The sequence below is a fragment of the Lissotriton helveticus genome, chromosome 12 (genome assembly GCF_964261635.1).
Source record: "Lissotriton helveticus chromosome 12, aLisHel1.1, whole genome shotgun sequence".
Taxonomy (NCBI): Eukaryota; Metazoa; Chordata; class Amphibia; order Caudata; family Salamandridae; genus Lissotriton; species Lissotriton helveticus.
The window spans coordinates 725,691,358-725,711,406 of NC_136073.1; the positions used below are offsets into that span (position 1 = coordinate 725,691,358).

General features: G+C 45.2%; 1 protein-coding gene across 1 annotated transcript in view; it reads left to right on the forward strand.

Annotated features, from left to right (window-relative positions):
- Positions 1-5,284, forward strand: part of LOC144798113 (tyrosine-protein kinase Fer-like) — a 138,367-nt gene extending 133,083 nt beyond the window's left edge. The window contains exon 11 of the mRNA XM_078668872.1: positions 4,290-5,284. Within this exon, the coding sequence (XP_078524998.1) occupies positions 4,290-4,432 (143 nt within the window). The 3' untranslated portion in view covers positions 4,433-5,284. The remainder of the gene's footprint in view (positions 1-4,289) is intronic.
- The last annotated feature ends 14,765 nt before the right edge of the window (positions 5,285-20,049 follow it).

Genomic DNA, 20,049 nt, shown 5'->3' on the forward strand with positions numbered 1-20,049 from the left:
GATGTGTCAAGGACTTATCTACCATTGCATCCAGGTGAAGAACGTTCAACAGTAATAGGCCCAGACCACAGGACACTCAGGTTCTAACCTACACCGTGTGCACCATCGATACACAGTGCAGAGCCCTACATTCACCGCACTTATCCCGCCTCCATACCCTCCTTATGCCACTACCCATACTTTGCATAAGGACCAAAAGCTTATGCCAACACCTACACAAACTCTATCACCTACTCCACATGCAATCTTATACCTACCAAGCCACCACACTGCCTACACATTCTGCCACAACCAACATCATAATCTACTCCCTACACTGAAAACTACAACCTCACTGCCACCTACACCTTACACCCCCCTTGCACCCAACACACCACCCACACCTTTCACTACCATCTATACTCTACATAATGCCCACTTCCTGCTGAACAACTAACCCACTGCACCTGCTACGCTATAGAAAGTAGTACAGTGCTACAGCACTACCAATACTCGACCTAAATCCCAGTGGCGGCGTCGCCTCACTGCTTTTGAGCAGTGTTAAAGTAAAGGAAATATAAAATGAAAATAACTTTGAGTTATTATCATTCTATCTTTCCTTTGCTGGCGGGCGGGTATGCGTGGCTGCTCTGCTCTCGGAGCAGGGGAGGAGTGGTTTACCCATTGACTGTTCGGTCGGCCCTCTTGGGCTGCCCAAAACTGTCATGAGCACTTTCCCTGATCTCCAAGCAGGCTGCATTATAACCGGCATGGAGAACATGCCCAGGCCCCCATTCCATGGTTGAGCATCGAATCAGGACGCTCACAACCAATCCCAATGCTGCATTGCAGCGTTGTGATTGATCAGGGGAGACTGGGTGTTTACCAATGACAACCTTGCATTGCAGCGATGTGATTGGGCAGGGAAGCCTGGCTGTTTTTTCTGGCTTCCTGTTCCTCGAGTCCCATGGCCACGAAGAGAGCAGGAGCACAGATATGGGACCCGGCGGCAAGGTAAGTGTATATGTATATATATATATGCAGCAGTAGTCGCCAAATCTTCCACTTCAAAGGACGACAGCGGACCCAAAGTTAGAAGTGCTTAAAATTTTATTGTGCTTTATCCCACTCCTCCGCCATAACGCGTTTCAAGCCTAACGGCCCTTGATCACATGATCTATATATATATATATATTTTGCAATGCGCAACCCCACGCCTCGCCACCCGTGAGTCATGCTAGCTGCCACTGCTAAATCCTACACCCATTAATCCATCAACATCTTCACTATAACCACACCACGGCATACACCACCTATACCCTTGTTTAACCTCTTCCGCGCTCATGACGAGCTCAGCTCGTCATGAGTTACAACGCTCATACGCTGATGACGAGCTGAGCTCGTCTTGTAACGCGGCTTTTGAAAAAACGCAGCGCGCAGCGGGAAAACCGCTAGCGCGCATGCTGTTAAGAAGCTCCACCTTCATGTTTGGGTGGAGTCTGAAAGAGTATTTATTGTGAAAAAAAAAATGTTTCTTTTCTGTAAAAGCCCACTTCCTAGATCTATTGCTTCCATCTCCATCTACATCATCTCACCAGGAAACCACCACCCACAACATATACACCCCAAACCCTACATCTAACGCTGCCTACAGCTCAAACTACATCACACCAAATATAGCCTGTATCAACTGCCCTCTACCTGCGCCCTACACCACTCAAATACGCCATAGAGCAGCTTCACTCTTCCCCCTTCGGCCATCTGGCTTCAAACACCACTTTTGTCACTTAACTACACCAGGCAACTGCATGAACCCACACATACTCCAACACCTACACCTAGACACACCCATCCACCACATCTTATTATTATTTACCTACAACGCCATCCAGCACCTAAACCTTACATTATTCCCTACACATGTCCAATACAGGGGCGGCTTCTACGTAGTGGTGGAAGAGCGTCGCCCCATTCTTCAAAAACATTTTTTTTCTGTGACTGCCTTACGCATTTGAGTAGTGCGGGCCGGGAGGAGTGGTGGGCACTCAGAAGAGAGCATCTAAGGACGGCCGGCCAAACAGACATGTGCATTTCTGTTTCTCCAACCCAGCTGTGTTCACAGCTGGATTGGAGAAAAGCCGAAGGCTCCCAGGGACTGTCTGAGCGATAGAGCAGGCTGCTCATACCAATCCTGGCCCGGCTCTCATTGCATGAAAGTAGCAACTGGATTGGGTAGGGAGCCTATTTTCCCAGAGACCGCTGGGAGAGCACCGAGTCAGGCTGCAGAGGTAGCGAAAGGAAAGGTATGTTTAAAAAAATATATTATTTAGCTAGATAGACTCCGTTAAAACTCCTGGTTATCATCAACCAAAAAAATGCTGGCTTCTCTAGGCTATGGGGACGTTTGGCACTACCTGAGAGAATCCCAAATGCCTTGTAAGGGGGCATTAAAAAACAGTACTGGGCATTAATGCTTCAGAGGGAGGAGCAAAACGTGGCAGGTAGTTCACTAACTGGGGCTTTTGTGATGTTTAAGTCAGTGTACGGTCTAGAGAAATACTGGGATCCCACTGCCTCTAGACAGGAAGCTGTACCATCAATTCAGAGTAGGGACGCTCCCTTTAAATTCAATTACTGCGAAAAGCGCAGGCTCAGCCTCCTGAGAAAAGCTCTTTCTATATGGACAAAAATGGAGCCTGTACCACTTGTCTGGCCTATGCCCAGCCAAGTTCCGCTTGGCTGGCACCTATGTGCAGACAACTGGGCACCTTTAGCCATTCCTGCGCTCTGAGGCTACAGAGATTGGGTCCTTCCACACTCCATGCTTGTGCAGTTTCAGACTTATTGGGGCTGATGTGGGTGAAGAGGAGATCTGCTTTGAAATGATCATGACTTATAGTTTGATTATACAATTGTGATGTATTAGCTTTGTTTTTATTGGTTTCACCAAGTTTTGATTTTAAGAAATTTTAATATAGCTGTGTGTATATGCCATCTAACCTAAATCTTAAATGATTGTATCTGGTTGTAATATTTCCTTATTGTCAATGTATTATGTATTGTATCTCTTCTATTGTATTTATACTTTTACTGTATTTTACTGACTCTTATGGCTTCGCCTAAATAACGTTTTTTTAAAAATTGACTTGAATATGTTATAGCCTTGCTGGGGAAAATGTCCAACATTGTAGCATACAACTTTAAATTTGGTAAAACACAAAAATACCACTTAAGCGTACTAAAGCCAAAATGAACCTATTCTGTTTTTTTTTTTTTAACTTATCCAGGCTATGGATCACCAAAAGATTGTGGACTCAACTGAGGAAAGCTAGACTATCCCTGGGAGTTCTTATAAATCTATGCTCAGGACAAATACACTGGGCTCTATTTTGTGGGGGGCAAGAAGAAGTATACAATATACCTAGGGGTATACTCAAGATATTCTTTATTTAGCCAACACCCTTGGTATGTTTAACATCACACTAATAAAGTTAATCATGTAGTGAAACAAAATGAATCACTGGAACTATGATCTACGTTTACCAACTTTAAATTCGGTGCCTGGCCACTGTCTGTCGTTGGGCAGCCCGGCTTCCAAATTCTAGATGTGCCTATGGAATCCATATAGTTATCTGACTCTCCAACAATCATTTAGTTTTTTCCATGATTGTCTGTGGTTTTAGCTTGGTCCCTGATTTTGAGCAGGTCACACCATTCAGCAATCCAGTGTTATTTATCTCTGGTAAAAGATTTCTTCTTGAGCAAGAAACTATTGTGGGAGAAAAAAATCTTAACTTGGCCTGTGAAGGCTGACATTGACTTCAAGTTATTTTTTTCCTTTCTATCACACCAATTCAGAATCAATTTGAAACCATATAGAACATTATTGCATTTAAACTAGAGACTTTTGAATAGAGTGAGCAGATGAGCCCCTAGAGCTCGCTGAGCATGAGTGAAATATGCACTGTGCCTTATGTAAGTGGACGCACTCACACACCTTGTGCACAGCACTGGTCTTTTTTTCACAAATCATCATCAACTGTGGATTGCGTCTAATTGGGGTGAGCTGAGAATACAACTCCCAGAATGCCTAGAAAAGATAGAATGGTAAACATGCAATATCATTCCCATAGTCACATGGTCACCATACCTTAGGGTAGATGGCTCCCTAAACCTGCACTTCATCATTGAAGTGCAAGGGACAAATTAGGAGCAATGCTTTATGTTGAGGGGTTCGGGTGGCGATCCCCTTCAGATGTTTCCCCTATAGAATCTGGCTTCAAGTGTTTTTCTCCTCCCTTTCCTCTAAGGTTACCGAATGCGCGCCCCTGAACACTGCCCAGTAGAGGTCTATGATGTGATGCTGAGGTGCTGGGAGACCAACCCAAGTGAGAGACCCAAGTTCTATGAAATATTCCGCGAGGTGTCGATGCTGAATTGGAGATATGATTGAGAACCGGTCATATATTATTATTTTTGTCATTGTTAAAAGTCAAATGTATTGGACTCTATATAAAATATTACCTTTCTTTTAATTCCTCAACACCACTATGATTACATCTTGATCAAAAATGTGCTGCTACATTTTTGTTGCCACTCACATGATCTGCTTCAAAACTATGATCCTGTAAATTCATCACCCTTCTAACTATTCAAGGTATTGAATGCTCAATGTAGACAATAATACTGCATCTATGGGTTTATGATCAGTATTCAGAATATAAGATATCCCTTCAAAAATGTATGAAAATGCTTAGGATGCAAGCTGTAACAGATATGAAAAAACACCTAAGTAGTGCTTATTGTGGTTAATAACCTTGAGAGTAAAAAACTCCTTATCTGTTAATGTGTAGATTTATTGAAGAAATTTACAATGGCTTGTCCGTATCTGTGAGGTGATATAACCAACCAATAAAGTTGTTTCCTTATTATGAAAGGAGTATTTTCAATGATAGTCACTTGAGTAAAGTCAATTTGATGCAATTCTTCAGTCAGTTTTATCTTACATTTATATCAGAAATGTTGCTAATAATGTCTTCACTTTTTTTGCAGGCCCTTTCAGTATATTCTAAATATCGTTGCAATTAATGTGGTGGGGTTCACATGCTTAAAGCTTTGTAAATTATGTTTTTTTTTATCTACCTTAGGAAATGTAATCTGTTAAAATATCTCTTTAGACACCCACTTTAAGCATTGACATTTATTTTTATGAGGTATTTTTCGTATCAAAATAACTATGGTATTTGGTCAGAGAGGTGACCTAAACATTTGTTTTGAACATAGTGCAATTCTGAAATAAACATTGGCATAGTATGAGTTTAGACTTTTTTATTCTGCAGAGTTGACCACTGTTGGAAGTAAACTATTATGTCAAAGTGTAATTAAACACAGTGTAATTTAGACACAATTACTACTTTGTTTTCTCATGCAGTGCAAATACATGGCTCGCTGTTGGCATGCCAATATCTCATGTTCAATGATTTAACATCTTTCTTTATTCTGCTCTCTTAAGTGTTCTGGATGCAAATGTAACATGCACCTCAACATGGCTATGCATTTGAGATAAGACTGTCTCCAGCTCAATTTTGGTTATATCTACTATTATTATAGCCTTTTGTTTCAAAATTTTACAATATATGTGGTTTACTTATACGCCTCTTCAAAACATCAGATGCTACTTTAAAGCTGTCAACCCACACAGATGACTCCTTATTTGTAATAATTGTCCTCATGGTTGAAGTCTTTTCTTAAAATCCTAGGAATTCATTTCAAATAGTGTTCCATCAGATCCCTGCAATGACCAAAACTAATCATTATCAGTCAGTGGTTTGGCTTCCACTCTATATCTTCTCCAGTATTAGGGGTGTCTTTCATAGATTCACATGCTTGAATATCCCCCGTCGTCGAAGTGGGAGTCCCACGGTACATAAAATAGCAGTCATATATGCATGTATACATGAAAAATATAACTAATAAAAATATACATACATATAGTGCAGTAAATTGTAAATTCTAAAAGTACCATAGAACATAATAGGCCCATTGAAAAGCCTAAGGGAGAACTCACTTTAGTAGCATATCAGAGTCATTATGTGTTGGATCACATTCCAGCCAATCAGGCTGTAGCCTCCTCTAGAACCTTCTCCTCAGAAGCCCAAGTCCTCAGATTTTCTACCGCACGTCGTGTGAAGGGAGTCTCCCTGAGCTCTGCTCAGTTTTCTTCAACTTTACCTGTTTTTTCTTCAAGAAAATGTCTTCAAACAAGAAATCTCTGTTTAAAGCCTGCCCTTCATGTGGTAAACTGCGCCTTTTCCACGAGGATCCACACAGTAAATGTATTTACTGTCTCTACCCAGACCACGAGGTGAAAAACTGTAAGTACTTTCGCACTTTCCCTCCTAAGACTCTGAGAGATAGAGAGGCCCGTCTCCTTCTGTGGCTACAGAAGTTGAAGACTTCGGAGTCTGTGGTTTCTGATGTAGAGAGCCTGTCATCTTTTACTTCAAAGTCCTCTCAGAAGCGTGGGTCTGAGACTGAGGTTCCTTCTCCTTTTCTCAAGAAGAGTAGACTGTTGGATCCCTCTAGGATTGTCTCCCCACAGGATTCGCTTCAGGGCACGTCTACGGGACCTGGTTCTCTGACGTCTGCGCCCAAAGCCTTACCTACCAGTAAGAAATCTGGTTTTGGCTCGTCGACGGGCTCGTCGACGCGCCCGTCGACGTCTTCAGCGTCGACTAAATCCATTTCTACCACCTCCACGTCGACGACGACATGTTCCATGTCCACCGGCGCTACGTCGACGACGACCACCTCGTCGACGGCGACCTCGAAGGTGAGACCCATCTCTTCAGTGGTGAAGATCTCGTCGACGACCGTCAAGGATAGACCGTCGACGACGAAGCCGTCGACGCATCCATCGTCGGCGCATAAACCGTCGACGAAGACCAAGCCTCCACTCAGCGCCCCGTCGACGACGAAGCCGTCGACGCATCCATCGTCGGCGCATACATTGTCGACGAAGACCAAGCCTCCACCCAGCACCCCGTCGACGGTGCCCCCGTCGACGGCGCCTCCGTCGACCAGCACTACCTCGTCGACGACTCTCATACCGTCGACGCCTTCGTCGCCGACGGCCAAAGCTCCACTCTCGTCGACGAACAAAGCCCCGCTTCCATCGACAGGCCCGTCGACGGACAAGGAATCCTCGTCGACGAAGAAAATTCCGTCCAAGTCGACGCCGATGGCCTCTTTGTCGACAATGCACCCGCCTCAGGGTGTTGCTGACGGTGCCGCATTTACGCCAATGGGCTCGTTGGCGTCGCACCAACCTCTACCAAAAACGGCTTCCATCTACACAGTGGTTACTGCTTCTTCTTTGCGGACCATACCACTCATCCAACTGAGTCCTGTGAGGAGTGGCGCTCGTCTTCCAGACAAATTATTCCAGTCTGGTGAGGAAGAATCCGGAAACGATTCGGAAGTGGAAGGATTATTTAGACAGGCAACAAGTCCTTCGGATTTGAACATTAAGTGCCAGGAATATAGTGACGAGGGTGATGTGGTGGACAATGTCGAAGATGGGACTGACTTGTTTCCTGTTGATACGTCCGAACCGGTGCCTTCAGAGCCTGTTACCCAGATACCTCTGTCCTTGGTGATGAACCTTCAGCACATGCTGGATGATTATAACCGCAGGTTTCCTTCTTCTACTCCTGCTTCTCCAGCACCACTGCCTCCTCCGCAGCCTCAACCGCAACTTCCTCAGGCACCTACACCAGTTTCACCGGCTTCACCGGATGGTGCTCGCCCTGACACTGGCGACGAGGATCCGGATCCTCACAACACAGATGACGACGACAATGACGCCGACATGGCTGAGTGGGACAATTATAGGGCTCAAACACCTTCCACTCCGCCCACCTCGCCTCTACATTCGCCCCCAGTGGACATGGCACATTTCCACAATTTGATGATCCGGGCTACAAAACGGTTTCATCTCAAAGTCGAACAACAACAGCATGAAAGTGACTGCTTTCTATATGACTTTAAAGACATCTCACAAAGGCAATCCCACACTATACCAATCGTGGAATATATTTGGAAGGAAGGCCTTAAATTGATGGAACGTCCCAATTCTGTTCCTGCGGTCTTACCCAGATTGGACAGGAAATACAAAGCACCGGCGTCTTCTCCGGCCTGCTTGGTGTCTCAACCGAAGGCAGATTCGGTAATTACTCAGGCTGCACAAAAAAGATCGCGCAATCCTGCAACGCCACTCACGTCTCCTCCTGATCAGGAAGGCCGCAAATTGGATTCCATAGGAAAGAAATTCACGACCATGGCGGCTACTACAGTGAGGGCGGCAAACACTCTGGCTATACTGGGCCGTTATGACCGCCAGATGTGGTCCGAGATTGCTGCATTGATTCCTCAGCTGCCTGAGGCAATCCGGACAGAAGCACAGGCGATTATTCACGAGGGAGAGTTGATTTCTTCCGAAATCATTGATTGTGCACTCGATATTTCCTCCACGGGATTTCGACAATTGGCGGGGGCTGCAGTCTTGAGGCGTCAAGGCTGGCTGCGCTCTACCACTTTCCGTCCTGAAGTACAGGCAAGAGTCCTAGATTTACCGTATGACGGAGAATTATTGTTTGGCAAACATGTGGATGATGCCCTTGAGGCGATAAAAAAGGACACTGACACTGCGAAATCCTTGGCGAGCCTACAATACAAGAAATGGCCTTTTCGGGGTGCACGGGGTAGAGGCGGAGGCTCCTCTACTTTTCGTGGCTCAAGTCAATATCGTTCATTCAACACCTACAACGATAACAGACAGCGGGGTGCCTATCAATCTCAAACTCGACAATCCACCTCCAGGCCTTACCAAAGGAAATCCACTTATAGAGGTGGATCAAACACCAAAAAGCAGTGACTGCCTCAGACCCTTCCTTTTGCCGACCGTACATCTTGGAGGTCGCATCTCGAAATACTTTTACAAATGGTCCACAATCACCTCCGACCAATGGGTCCTGGACGTTATATCCAAAGGACATACCCTGGAATTCACAAAATTTCCACCCACTCATCCACCTTCGGGGCCACCACCCCCTCATTTCAAGGACCTTCTGGCCCAGGTGAACTTAATGATCAAAAAAGGAGCCATCGAACTAGTGCCGCAAGGTCAACGCGGCAAGGGGTTCTATTCCCGCTTTTTCTTAGTCAAGAAGAAGTCGGGGGAATGGCGTCCAATATTGGATCTACGAGCTCTAAACAAATTTCTAATTTCAAAAACTTTTCAGATGTTAACTCTGATCCAAATTCTGAATTTTCTCAATCCAAGCGAGTTCTATTCCACAATCGACCTTCAGGACGCTTACTTCCATGTGCCAATCCACCCCAGACACAGGAAGTATCTCCGCTTCACGGTCGGGCAGCTACACTTCCAATTCAAAGTCCTGCCATTCGGCCTCCGCTCAGCACCAAGGGTTTTTACCAAGATCTTGGCCCCCGTAGCTGCCTTCCTACGTCTCCAAGGTATCCAATTTTACCCATACCTGGACGACTGCCTCATCAAGGCAAGCACTTTTCACCAGACGGAGCAGCACACTCAAGTTTGCGTCTCCCTTTTCCACGCCTTGGGGCTTTCAATCAATTGCCAGAAGTCACACTTTCAACCATCGCAACGGAGAAATTTTCTCGGAGCCTTGCTAGATTCTCGGCAGGGAAAAGTGTTCGTTTCCCAGGAAAGACAGGACCGCATGTTAATGATGGTGCGCTCCCTCCAATCAAAACTGTCCGTTTCTGTCCGAATGTTCAAATCATTCCTTGGCATGGCCTCCTCGTGCATCCACCTCATTCCAAATTGCAGATTGCACATGAGGACTCTCCAGGAGGAACTGGACAGGCAGTGGAAACAGGTGTCGGGGTCCTTCGAGGACAAGGTCCTTTTAACACCTCGCATACAGAAAGCGCTGGAGTGGTGGGCTCACCCTCCACACATATCTGCGGGCCGTTCATTCCAGGACAAACCCCCAACTCTGACGCTTACGACAGACGCGTCTCTCGAAGGCTGGGGAGCGCATCTCGACGGCATGTCTGTGAAAGGGAAGTGGACGGCAATACAACGAACTTGGCACATCAATCGTCTGGAACTCTTGGCGATTTTCTTAGCCCTCAAATCTTTCCAGAGGTTAGTGCGGGGACACACTTTGCTGGTGAGGACGGACAACACCACCAGCATGCACTACCTCAACAAGCAGGGCGGCACGAGGTCTCTTCCACTTTCTCAACTAACACAAGAAATATGGGATTGGGCGATTCAACGTCAAATTCATCTCACAGCCATTCACGTGCCAGGTGTGGCCAATGTTCTGGCGGATTCACTCAGCCGAGCGTCATCAGACAATCACGAGTGGGAACTCAATCAGCCCACGGTCGAGTACATCTTCCGGCGGTGGGGCCAGCCACGGATGGATCTTTTCGCGACTGCTGTCAACAAGAAATGCCCACGCTTTGCAAGTCGGCATCCCCACAGAGAGTCGAGCGGGAATGCATTTTCGATCGATTGGTCGAACGATTTCATCTATGCTTTCCCTCCACTTCCTCTGATCCCTCGATTGTTACACAGGATGAGGTTCCAACCTTGTCGCATCATCCTGATCGCACCCAAGTGGCCGAGACGTCCATGGTTCACGGACCTGCTCCTCTTCTCGCAGTCCGATCCGTTGCCACTCCATCCTCTGCCGCACCTCCTCACGATGCAGCAGGGACTAATTTGTCATCCGGATCCAGCATACCTTCAACTCCATGCCTGGAACCTGAGTACAATGAATTTGCACGTTTAACTATTGACAAGGACTGCAGGGAGGTGTTAGCGCGGGCTCGCGCACCCTCCACCATAAAAACGTACCAACTCAAGTGGAAACGTTTCTGTGTCTGGTGCCGCACCAAGGATTTGGACCCAATGACTGCAAAACCTGAACAAATTTTACCTTTCTTTTTATCCCTGGCAAAATCAGGTCTGTCCCACTCAACTCTTAAAGTGTTTCTGGCGGCGATTTCCCGTTTCCGCCATGATGGTTCCACATCTTTATGTTCTTCAAGGATCATTAAACAATTTTACAAGGGCCTTTTTAGGATGTTTCCACCTATCCGTCGCCCTCCGCCTGCCTGGCGCTTGAATTTGGTCTTGTCTCAACTACTTCTACCACCATTTGAACCTATTCACTCGGCAACTCTTAAATTTCTCACGTGGAAAGTTGCTCTCTTACTCGCCTTAACGTCCTCAAGACGTGTCAGTGACATCCAGGCGTTTACCATACAGCCTCCTTTCCTAAAATTCTCCAACGAGGCCGTGACATTACGAACTAATCCTAAGTTCATCCCGAAGGTTCCCAGTGACTTTCATCTCAACGAACCTGTAATTCTGAAGACTTTCTTTCCTGCTCCGCAAACTCCAGCTGAGCGGTCATTGCATTCATTAGATTTGAAACGTTGTCTCAAATTCTACATTCAACGAACTGCACCTATCAGAAAATCGGATCAATTGTTTGTGGCATATGGTCCAACTTGCAAAGGACAACCTGTTACCAAGCAGACTATAACCAGTTGGATCTCCTCTACCATATCCTTCTGCCACCAACGGGCTGGAAAGCCCCTTCCTGCTCCTGTTCGAGCTCATTCAACTAGAGCAGTGTCTATTTCGGCTGCCCTTTTTGCGGGGGTACCCTTACGCCAGATCTGCAGAGCTGCTACTTGGTCGAGCAGCCATACTTTTACTAAGCACTACTGCCTGCAATCAACAGACGCCGCGGATGCGGCAGTGGGTCAAGCGGTGCTGCGGAATCTTTTCCAGTAAAGGTGAGCCTCTGTTGCTACCCGCCTCCAGTCATAAAGGTTTTTTCATAATTATGTTTTGGTATTTAGTGCATATTACCATATATATATTTACCTTCTTTGCTTGATGTATTACCTTTATGACTCCTGTGATGTTTTTACTGCTTTCTACTCTATTCAAGCATGTGAATCTATGAAAGACACCCCTAATACTGGAGAAGAACTATAGTTACTTACCTGTAAACTGTGGTTCTCCAGTATTGGTGTCTTTCATAGATTCACATGCGACCCTCCCATCCTCCCCTCAGAGGCTCTCTTTCTCCTCAGGCACTTTTACTTACTCTGTGCTACGAAAATCTGAGGACTTGGGCTTCTGAGGAGAAGGTTCTAGAGGAGGCTACAGCCTGATTGGCTGGAATGTGATCCAACACATAATGACTCTGATATGCTACTAAAGTGAGTTCTCCCTTAGGCTTTTCAATGGGCCTATTATGTTCTATGGTACTTTTAGAATTTACAATTTACTGCACTATATGTATGTATATTTTTATTAGTTATATTTTTCATGTATACATGCATATATGACTGCTATTTTATGTACCGTGGGACTCCCACTTCGACGACGGGGGATATTCAAGCATGTGAATCTATGAAAGACACCAATACTGGAGAACCACAGTTTACAGGTAAGTAACTATAGTTCTTATTAACACCAACTTGGATGGTCTTCCTTTAATAATAAGCACACAGCACAGAAACATTAGTTCTTTTACTTTGACATTTACATTCTGACTTTGATCCCATAAAATGCCAAGTTCTGTTTTCATCCTTTAAATATATTCAGGCTTTAAAAATATGACATAGCAGGAAGTGTCCATGAAACATGTCAAATTAGGCAAACCTTTGAACAATTTTATTTAAAAAAAACGTTATGCTGCTGCTAAGATTAAATGCATCCTCTTGTAACTGTGGTGTTATAAATGATGTAAGTATTCAGATGTCAAAAAGAAGCTCTTCATGATATACCAACAATGGATACATTTTAAAAACCTCATTTTGTAATACGTAAAGTAGTACACAGTAGTACTACTTACTTAGAAAATGTAATTCACAAGCATTCAACTTCACTTATTTTTTTCTCTGTGGGGATCTTCGGCCCAGTGGTGGAGTTCTACTATTTTGTAGCAAAAGCCGAAGGTACTAGGATAATCATAGGGAAAAAGGAATAAAAATTGCATAATCAGGAGAAATTAAGGAGGGATTTCAGAGGGCCATGTTAATACAAATCAAACATTCACAAAAGAGAAAGCTTATTGCAATTTACAAAGTACACTTGTAAAGTTAATACAGTCATGATGGGATCAATACAGGCTTAAATATATTCAGGCCCAGCCTCCGAGTAAGTCAAGCACCATACATGGTCAACCAGTGGATTGCGAACGCTCCCATAGAAAAATAGTAGAGGCAGGGAATTTAGCTAGCAACCCTTCGGAATTAATCTTAAAATAGTGGTTAGTTCTACTTTTAAATACATAAATATAAAACACACACACACACACACATACACACACACATATATATATATATTCACTGAAAAAACCATAGGTTATAGACCATATATAGTTAGGAATTAGCATTTAAAAAACCTTATTTTACTCACACAAAACCATTGAAATTCCATATATAGTTAGTTGCACTAACTATATATCGCGCACCTGCAATCCACTGCTGATCATGTCACATATTACATCATTCATGACATGGTCAGTGACATCACTGATGACATCACTGATGACATCTCAAATGACATCACTGATGACATCACTGATGACATCTCATTTGACATCATTCTTGTGCTAATACGATAAACCTCTTCAGACTCTAATATAACCTTAGATACACTCAGTGTATACAGACACTCACACACTTCCACTCATCCATGGAGTTACTCACACACCCAGTCAGTCATGCAAAGAAACAATCTCATCTCCATTTCTTCAACTATACAGTTAAACACACCTTACTTATTGAAACATATACTAACACATATTTACTCTCTTATACAATCCCTGATACAAGTTCACAATGGTCGATACAACCACTCACTCATTCGGTGGCTCTCATGCACAGTTATTTATATATGCCAACTCTCACATGTACTGTGTTTTACATATGTACTTACTATGACATGTAGCATTGAGATATCCATTCACTCATCAATACACTCATGCACACAGTCAACTGCCCATGTAGCTGTTTCCACATGCACTCTTGAACTCATACACCTAGTGAATAAACTGTTCACACATCTATGCATAGAGTCACACACCTTCCAGCCACCCCCACACAAACTCAATCTCCCATAGAAATACTTGGGCAAGCAATTAATAACACATATAGCCTCTCGTATAGCTAATGATCAACACATGCAGCAGTTTACAGAACAACAGACATAATGATGCACAAATTAAGACAGTTTAGTCACTAACCCATGCATTCAGTGAGACACATTTAATCACTCACTCATACAGTCAGTCACGCACCTACTAAATCCTTCATCCAGACACTTATACATCCACTCATTCTTCAATATGTAAGATATATTTTAACTTTACAGAAACATACAGTCACTGGATGTTGTCATCAGTGATGTCATCAGTGATGTCATTTGAGATGTCATCAGTGATGTCATCAGTGATGTCACTGACCATGTCATGAATGATGTAATATGTGACATGATCAGCAGTGGATTGCAGGTGCGCGATATATAGTTAGTGCAACTAACTATATATGGAATTTCAATGGTTTTGTGTGAGTAAAATAAGGTTTTTTAAATGCTAATTCCTAACTATATATGGTCTATAACCTATGGTTTTTTCAGTGAATTTTCAAGGTTTTGTAAATGCTAATTCCTAACTATATATGGTCTATAACCTATGGTTTTTTCAGTGAATTTCAATGGTTTTTTAATAGCAAATATCATAAGCTGTCGAATGTCAAGTACGTGGTAAGTGAAAACATTTTCGTGTTTATGCACACTGATCTGCTTTGAATGGTGCCCCCCCCCCCTCATTTCTATTAGGAGTACTCTCTCTTTGCAGATAGTGAAAGGTAGTTAACGCAGGTCTTTGCCCCCATTGTAATCCGTCGTGCCTGCTTCTCTCTCCATTTGATTGATTGTTATCCAAATATTTACTGTTTTAGAATTAGTTCTCTTTGGTTCATTCTCTATTTACAAACAAACACAGAGTCGCAATACTCTGTTCAGTCTTTGCAGATAACGAAAAATCGTGTAAAAAAAAAAGAAAAGGAATCGAGCAAAATCAGTAGGCCACTAATGGGATCTCTTTTTGACCTCGCTAAAATAGAAACATTAGGAACAACCCCTCATGACAAATACAAAACTAGTGAGATGAACTGAACTCCACACAATGATGGCTGCAAAACAACTCGGCTCCGCCACCCACCCCGCCCAAAATAACGATAAAGAACGGCTGCCATGATTGGTTGCGGAATGACCACGACGGAGCTACGAAATGGTGCTGCTCTCATGCTAACCCCAGCTTTAGTCTGAAACATCCAGAAACACTGTAGACTACCAATTCGATCAGTTCCGGTAGCGCCCCAATGTAACCCGGTAGAGAAGAACTAGCTCTCCCCTCTTTGACTGATGGTTCTTGTTGCCTGTCCCTTCTGTTGTCATTTAACAGAACTATTTAGCCTGCTGAAAGGGGTTGTGTTCCGACCGCTGGTTGGTGGAGACATTTTGACTATATTCTGTACCTGCGTTGTCGCGTAATGCGTCATATGACGCGCCGCGTTAGCGCATCCGGAAGTCATCCGGGGCGCGCAGCGCGTAACGTAAGCATAACAAGTCATGTGACTTGTTAATAAAACTTTTCATTGGTTCATTTTACTTTTCTTATTGTAATGATGAAAGGCTTGGTCATATGACCTAAAAATTACGCTTTTCATTACTTCCGAACATTATTTTTTCTTAAATATATGATATAATGTTCCAGGCTAATGTACTTTCCCGGAAATTTTACAACTGTCCTGCAAGTAAAATATATTCTTTTTTCGAGAAAAAGAGCGTTTCTTCGTCCCATGACGGAGCCGTTGAGCAAAAGAGGGTCGACCTGCTGTCTTAGTCGCCGATACGCCTGAATATGAGATTCTTATCGATCACTTTATGTTGCAGGAATAGAAAACACAACAGCCCTTGACCATTTATCTTTACTGCGTTCCTTCGTATTATACCTTTTACCCTTCATGTAATTGGTCTGCTTTATTTCACTTGCCTTTTAATGATTCTAAAACAGTCACTATTATTAAAAACTTTACCAATGTATATACTACTACCATGTTTTCTTTTAAAAACCTTTATTGAGAAAATTTCATTATACAAATACGAGCCTATAACCACGTGGGCCTGCCACAGAGCAAACTGTAATCGTATATGATGAATAGACATTTACACTGTAGAGGAACGTAACGGGCGGGCCATTAGGTTGCAAGAACTAAGGTGTCTAACAGTTACGGAATCGGTGGACGTACATTTTATAATTAAAATACGACAGGGCCAGTTACAATAAAATTATCTAGATATACATTTGCGGGCAAGTACCATGGGTGACGTTAATTCGAACTTTCAACAGTACAGTAATCAATAACACATCAGAACTTAATATCAATAGGGATGTCGAAATATTCAATCAATTCTCGTCCCCGCCCGCCATGTGCTTCAAAACTGCATACGTATCTCGTGATTTCAAGGTTCTGCAACCAGTACACAACAAGGAGTTACGAGTCCCATTTATTCTGGCGCCATTTTGGGCGAGGACGGGCAGGTCCAGGATATAGTCAAAATGTCTCTACCAACCATCGACTATGATGATCTTCATATGCTGTATTTATTAGAGTAACACTCATCTGTCCACATGAAATTAATTTGCCACAATCTAAACATGTCATTTTAATCTTTCCAAAGTTCTTCTAAATATTTGGGACCGTTTCCCTTGCCTCTGAAGCTCTCAGTGCCACTTCTTTGATGAATGTACTAGCAGGTCAGGGGTTCTCCTCCAAATCTCTCTTTTATGCAGCACTATAATTAATTGGTGCCACCTCTCCATATGACGATGCATGGTATAGTTACCACAACTATATTTTTTTTCGGTTCCTCTGGAGAGTTCATCGTGGCAGATGAAGCGTGTAATGTACCGGGCATTTACCTTTTTTTGCATGTACAGGAAAGGAAAAAAAAATCGAGCGTCCGAGTTCTAAGGTGTCCCAGGGCCATTTTGGTGGACCAGGCCCAAATCCAAAGAACAGCCATCTCACAGGCTAATGGGGCGACCCACGCCGAGTTTCAGCATTGTAGTATGACCACACAAGTACAGCAACTTGCTAGACATCACCTCGGTGCCATCCGGATCTCGGCGCCCCACTGCAGATGAAGTGCCTCTCAACTATGAAACCACCACGGTGACATCCGGATCTTGGCGCGTTGTGCTGCCTTCGGCCTATTCGCACATCGGTCCGCTACTGACGCCATCTCACAGGCTAATGGGGCGACCCACGCCGAGTTTCAGCATTGTAGGATGACCACACCAGTACAGCAACTTGCTAGACATCACCTCGGTGCCATCCGGATCTCGGCGCCCCACTGCAGATGAAGTGCCTCTCAACTATGAAACCACCACGGTGACATCCGGATCTTGGCGCGTTGTGCTGCCTTCGGCCTATTCGCACATCGGTCCGCTACTGACGCCATCTCACAGGCTAATGGGGCGACCCACGCCGAGTTTCAGCATTGTAGGATGACCACACCAGTACAGCAACTTGCTAGACATCACCTCAGTGCCATCCGAATCTTGGCATCTCAACGCCTAGTGGTATCTTCCATACAAAAAATATTGTTACGCTGCCTTTGGCCCCATTCGCACATCAGTCCGCAACTTAGACACCACCTCGGTGCCATCCGGATCTTGGAATGTCAGCACCTTTTGGTGTCTTCTCGTCAGAAAATATTGTTGCGCTGCCTTTGGCCCCATTCGCACATCAGTCCGCTACTGACGCCATCTCACAGGCTAATGGGGCGCCCCACGCCGACTTTCAGCATTGTAGAATAACCACACCAGTACAGCAACTTGCTAGACATCACCTCGGTGCCATCCGGATCTCGGCGCCCCACTGCAGATGAAGTGCCTCTCAACTATGAAACCACCACGGTGACATCCGGATCTTGGCGCGTTGTGCTGCCTTCGGCCTATTCGCACATCGGTCCGCTACTGACGCCATCTCACAGGCTAATGGGGCGACCCACGCCGAGTTTCAGCATTGTAGGATGACCACACCAACTTGCTAGACATCACCTCAGTGCCATCCGAATCTTGGCATCTCAACGCCTAGTGGTATCTTCCATACAAAAAATATTGTTACGCTGCCTTTGGCCCCATTCGCACATCAGTCCGCAACTTAGACATCACCTCGGTGCCATCCGGATCTTGGCATCTCAGCGCCTTGTGGTGTCAGTCAGAAAATATTGTTGTGCTGCCTTCGGCCTATTCGCACATCGGTCCGCTACTGACGCCATCTCACAGGCCAACGGGGCGCCCCACGCCGACTTTCAGCATTGTAGGATGGCCACACCAGTGCGGCAACTTGCTACACACCACCTCGGTGCCATCCGGATCTTGGCATCTCAGCGCCTTGTGGTGTCTTCTACTCCGGAAATATAGTAGAAAATATTGTTGCGCTGCCTTTGGCCCCATTCACACATCAGTCCGCTACTGACACCATCTCACAGGCCAACGGGGCGCCCCACGCCGACTTTCAACATTGTAGGATGGCCACAGAAGTGCGACAACTTACTAGACACCACCTTGGTGCCATCCGGATCTTGGCGCGTTGTGCTGCCTTCGGCCTATTCGCACATCGGTCCGCTACTGACGCAAACTCACAGGCCAACGGGGCGCCCCACGCCGACTTTCAGCATTGTAGGATGGCCACACCAGTGCGGCAACTTGCTACACACCACCTCGGTGCCATCCGGATCTTGGCGCGTAGTGAAGCTGCAGCAGCTGCAAATAAGCTTCAGACAGTGTTACAACCGCTGCTCAGAACTCTCAACTATGACACCACCTCGGTGCCATCCGGATCTTGGCGCGTTGTATTGCCTTCGGCCTATTCGCACATCGGTCCGCTACTGACGCCGCCTCACGTGCCAACGTATTTTCTCCGCATTTTATACCCTATGCCGCATAACAGGTCATGTGACTTGTTTATAAAACTTTTCATTGGTTCATTTTACTTTTGGTTTCCTAATGATGGAAGGCTTGATCATATGACCTAAAAACAACACTTTTCATTGGATGAAAACTTTTTTTTTCCCCCAAACGATGAAAGCCCCACCTTGTTTCTGGATGTTTCAGACTAAACTGGCGTCACCATGAGAGCACCACCATCTCGTAGCTCCGTCGTGGTCATTCCGCGAGCAATCATGGCAGCCGCTCCCCACCAGAAGCCTGCAGGAGTCGGGGCCCCCAAAACTTTTGATGAATTCTCAAGGCGGAGGGGACGCTTTCGAGAATGGGGTCCAAGACCTAGCAGACAAGCGTCCGATTTCCAAGGTGTCCCAGGGCCATTTCAGTGGACCACGCCCAAAAAGGAAAGAGCCTGCCGCCATTTTGAGAGTCCTGTGGCAGCCGCCTATCGCTGCACCGCAAGAATGGGCGCAACTCAGCTGAATGGCGGATTTTGACACAGTGGACCAAAAGCGGACGGAATGGCAACTGAAACGGTAAAGGGGCGCCCCACTAAAACAGATGAGACTCCACCTGGAGAGGCCCGTTCACGCCGCCTCCCCCGGGGCGCTCCACGCCGTTATTCGGAGCAGCATTGTAGGATACCAAAACCAGTGCGGCAACTTACTGGACATCACCTTGGTGCCATCGTTCTGCTGCCTTGGAACTATTCGCACAACAGTTTGCTACTGATGACCCACCCCCCGCGACGCCCCACGCCGTTATTTGCTGGGTGGCAACTTACTAGACATCACTTTCGTGTCATCTAGATTTCGGCGCGTTCTGCTGCCTTGGAACTATTCGCACAACAGTTTGCTACTGATGACCCACCCCCCGCGACGCCCCACGCCGGAAATCTGGACGTTGTGCTGCGTTGGGACTATTCGCACAGCCGACCGCTACTTCGTTGTTTTTCTCTAAAAATGTT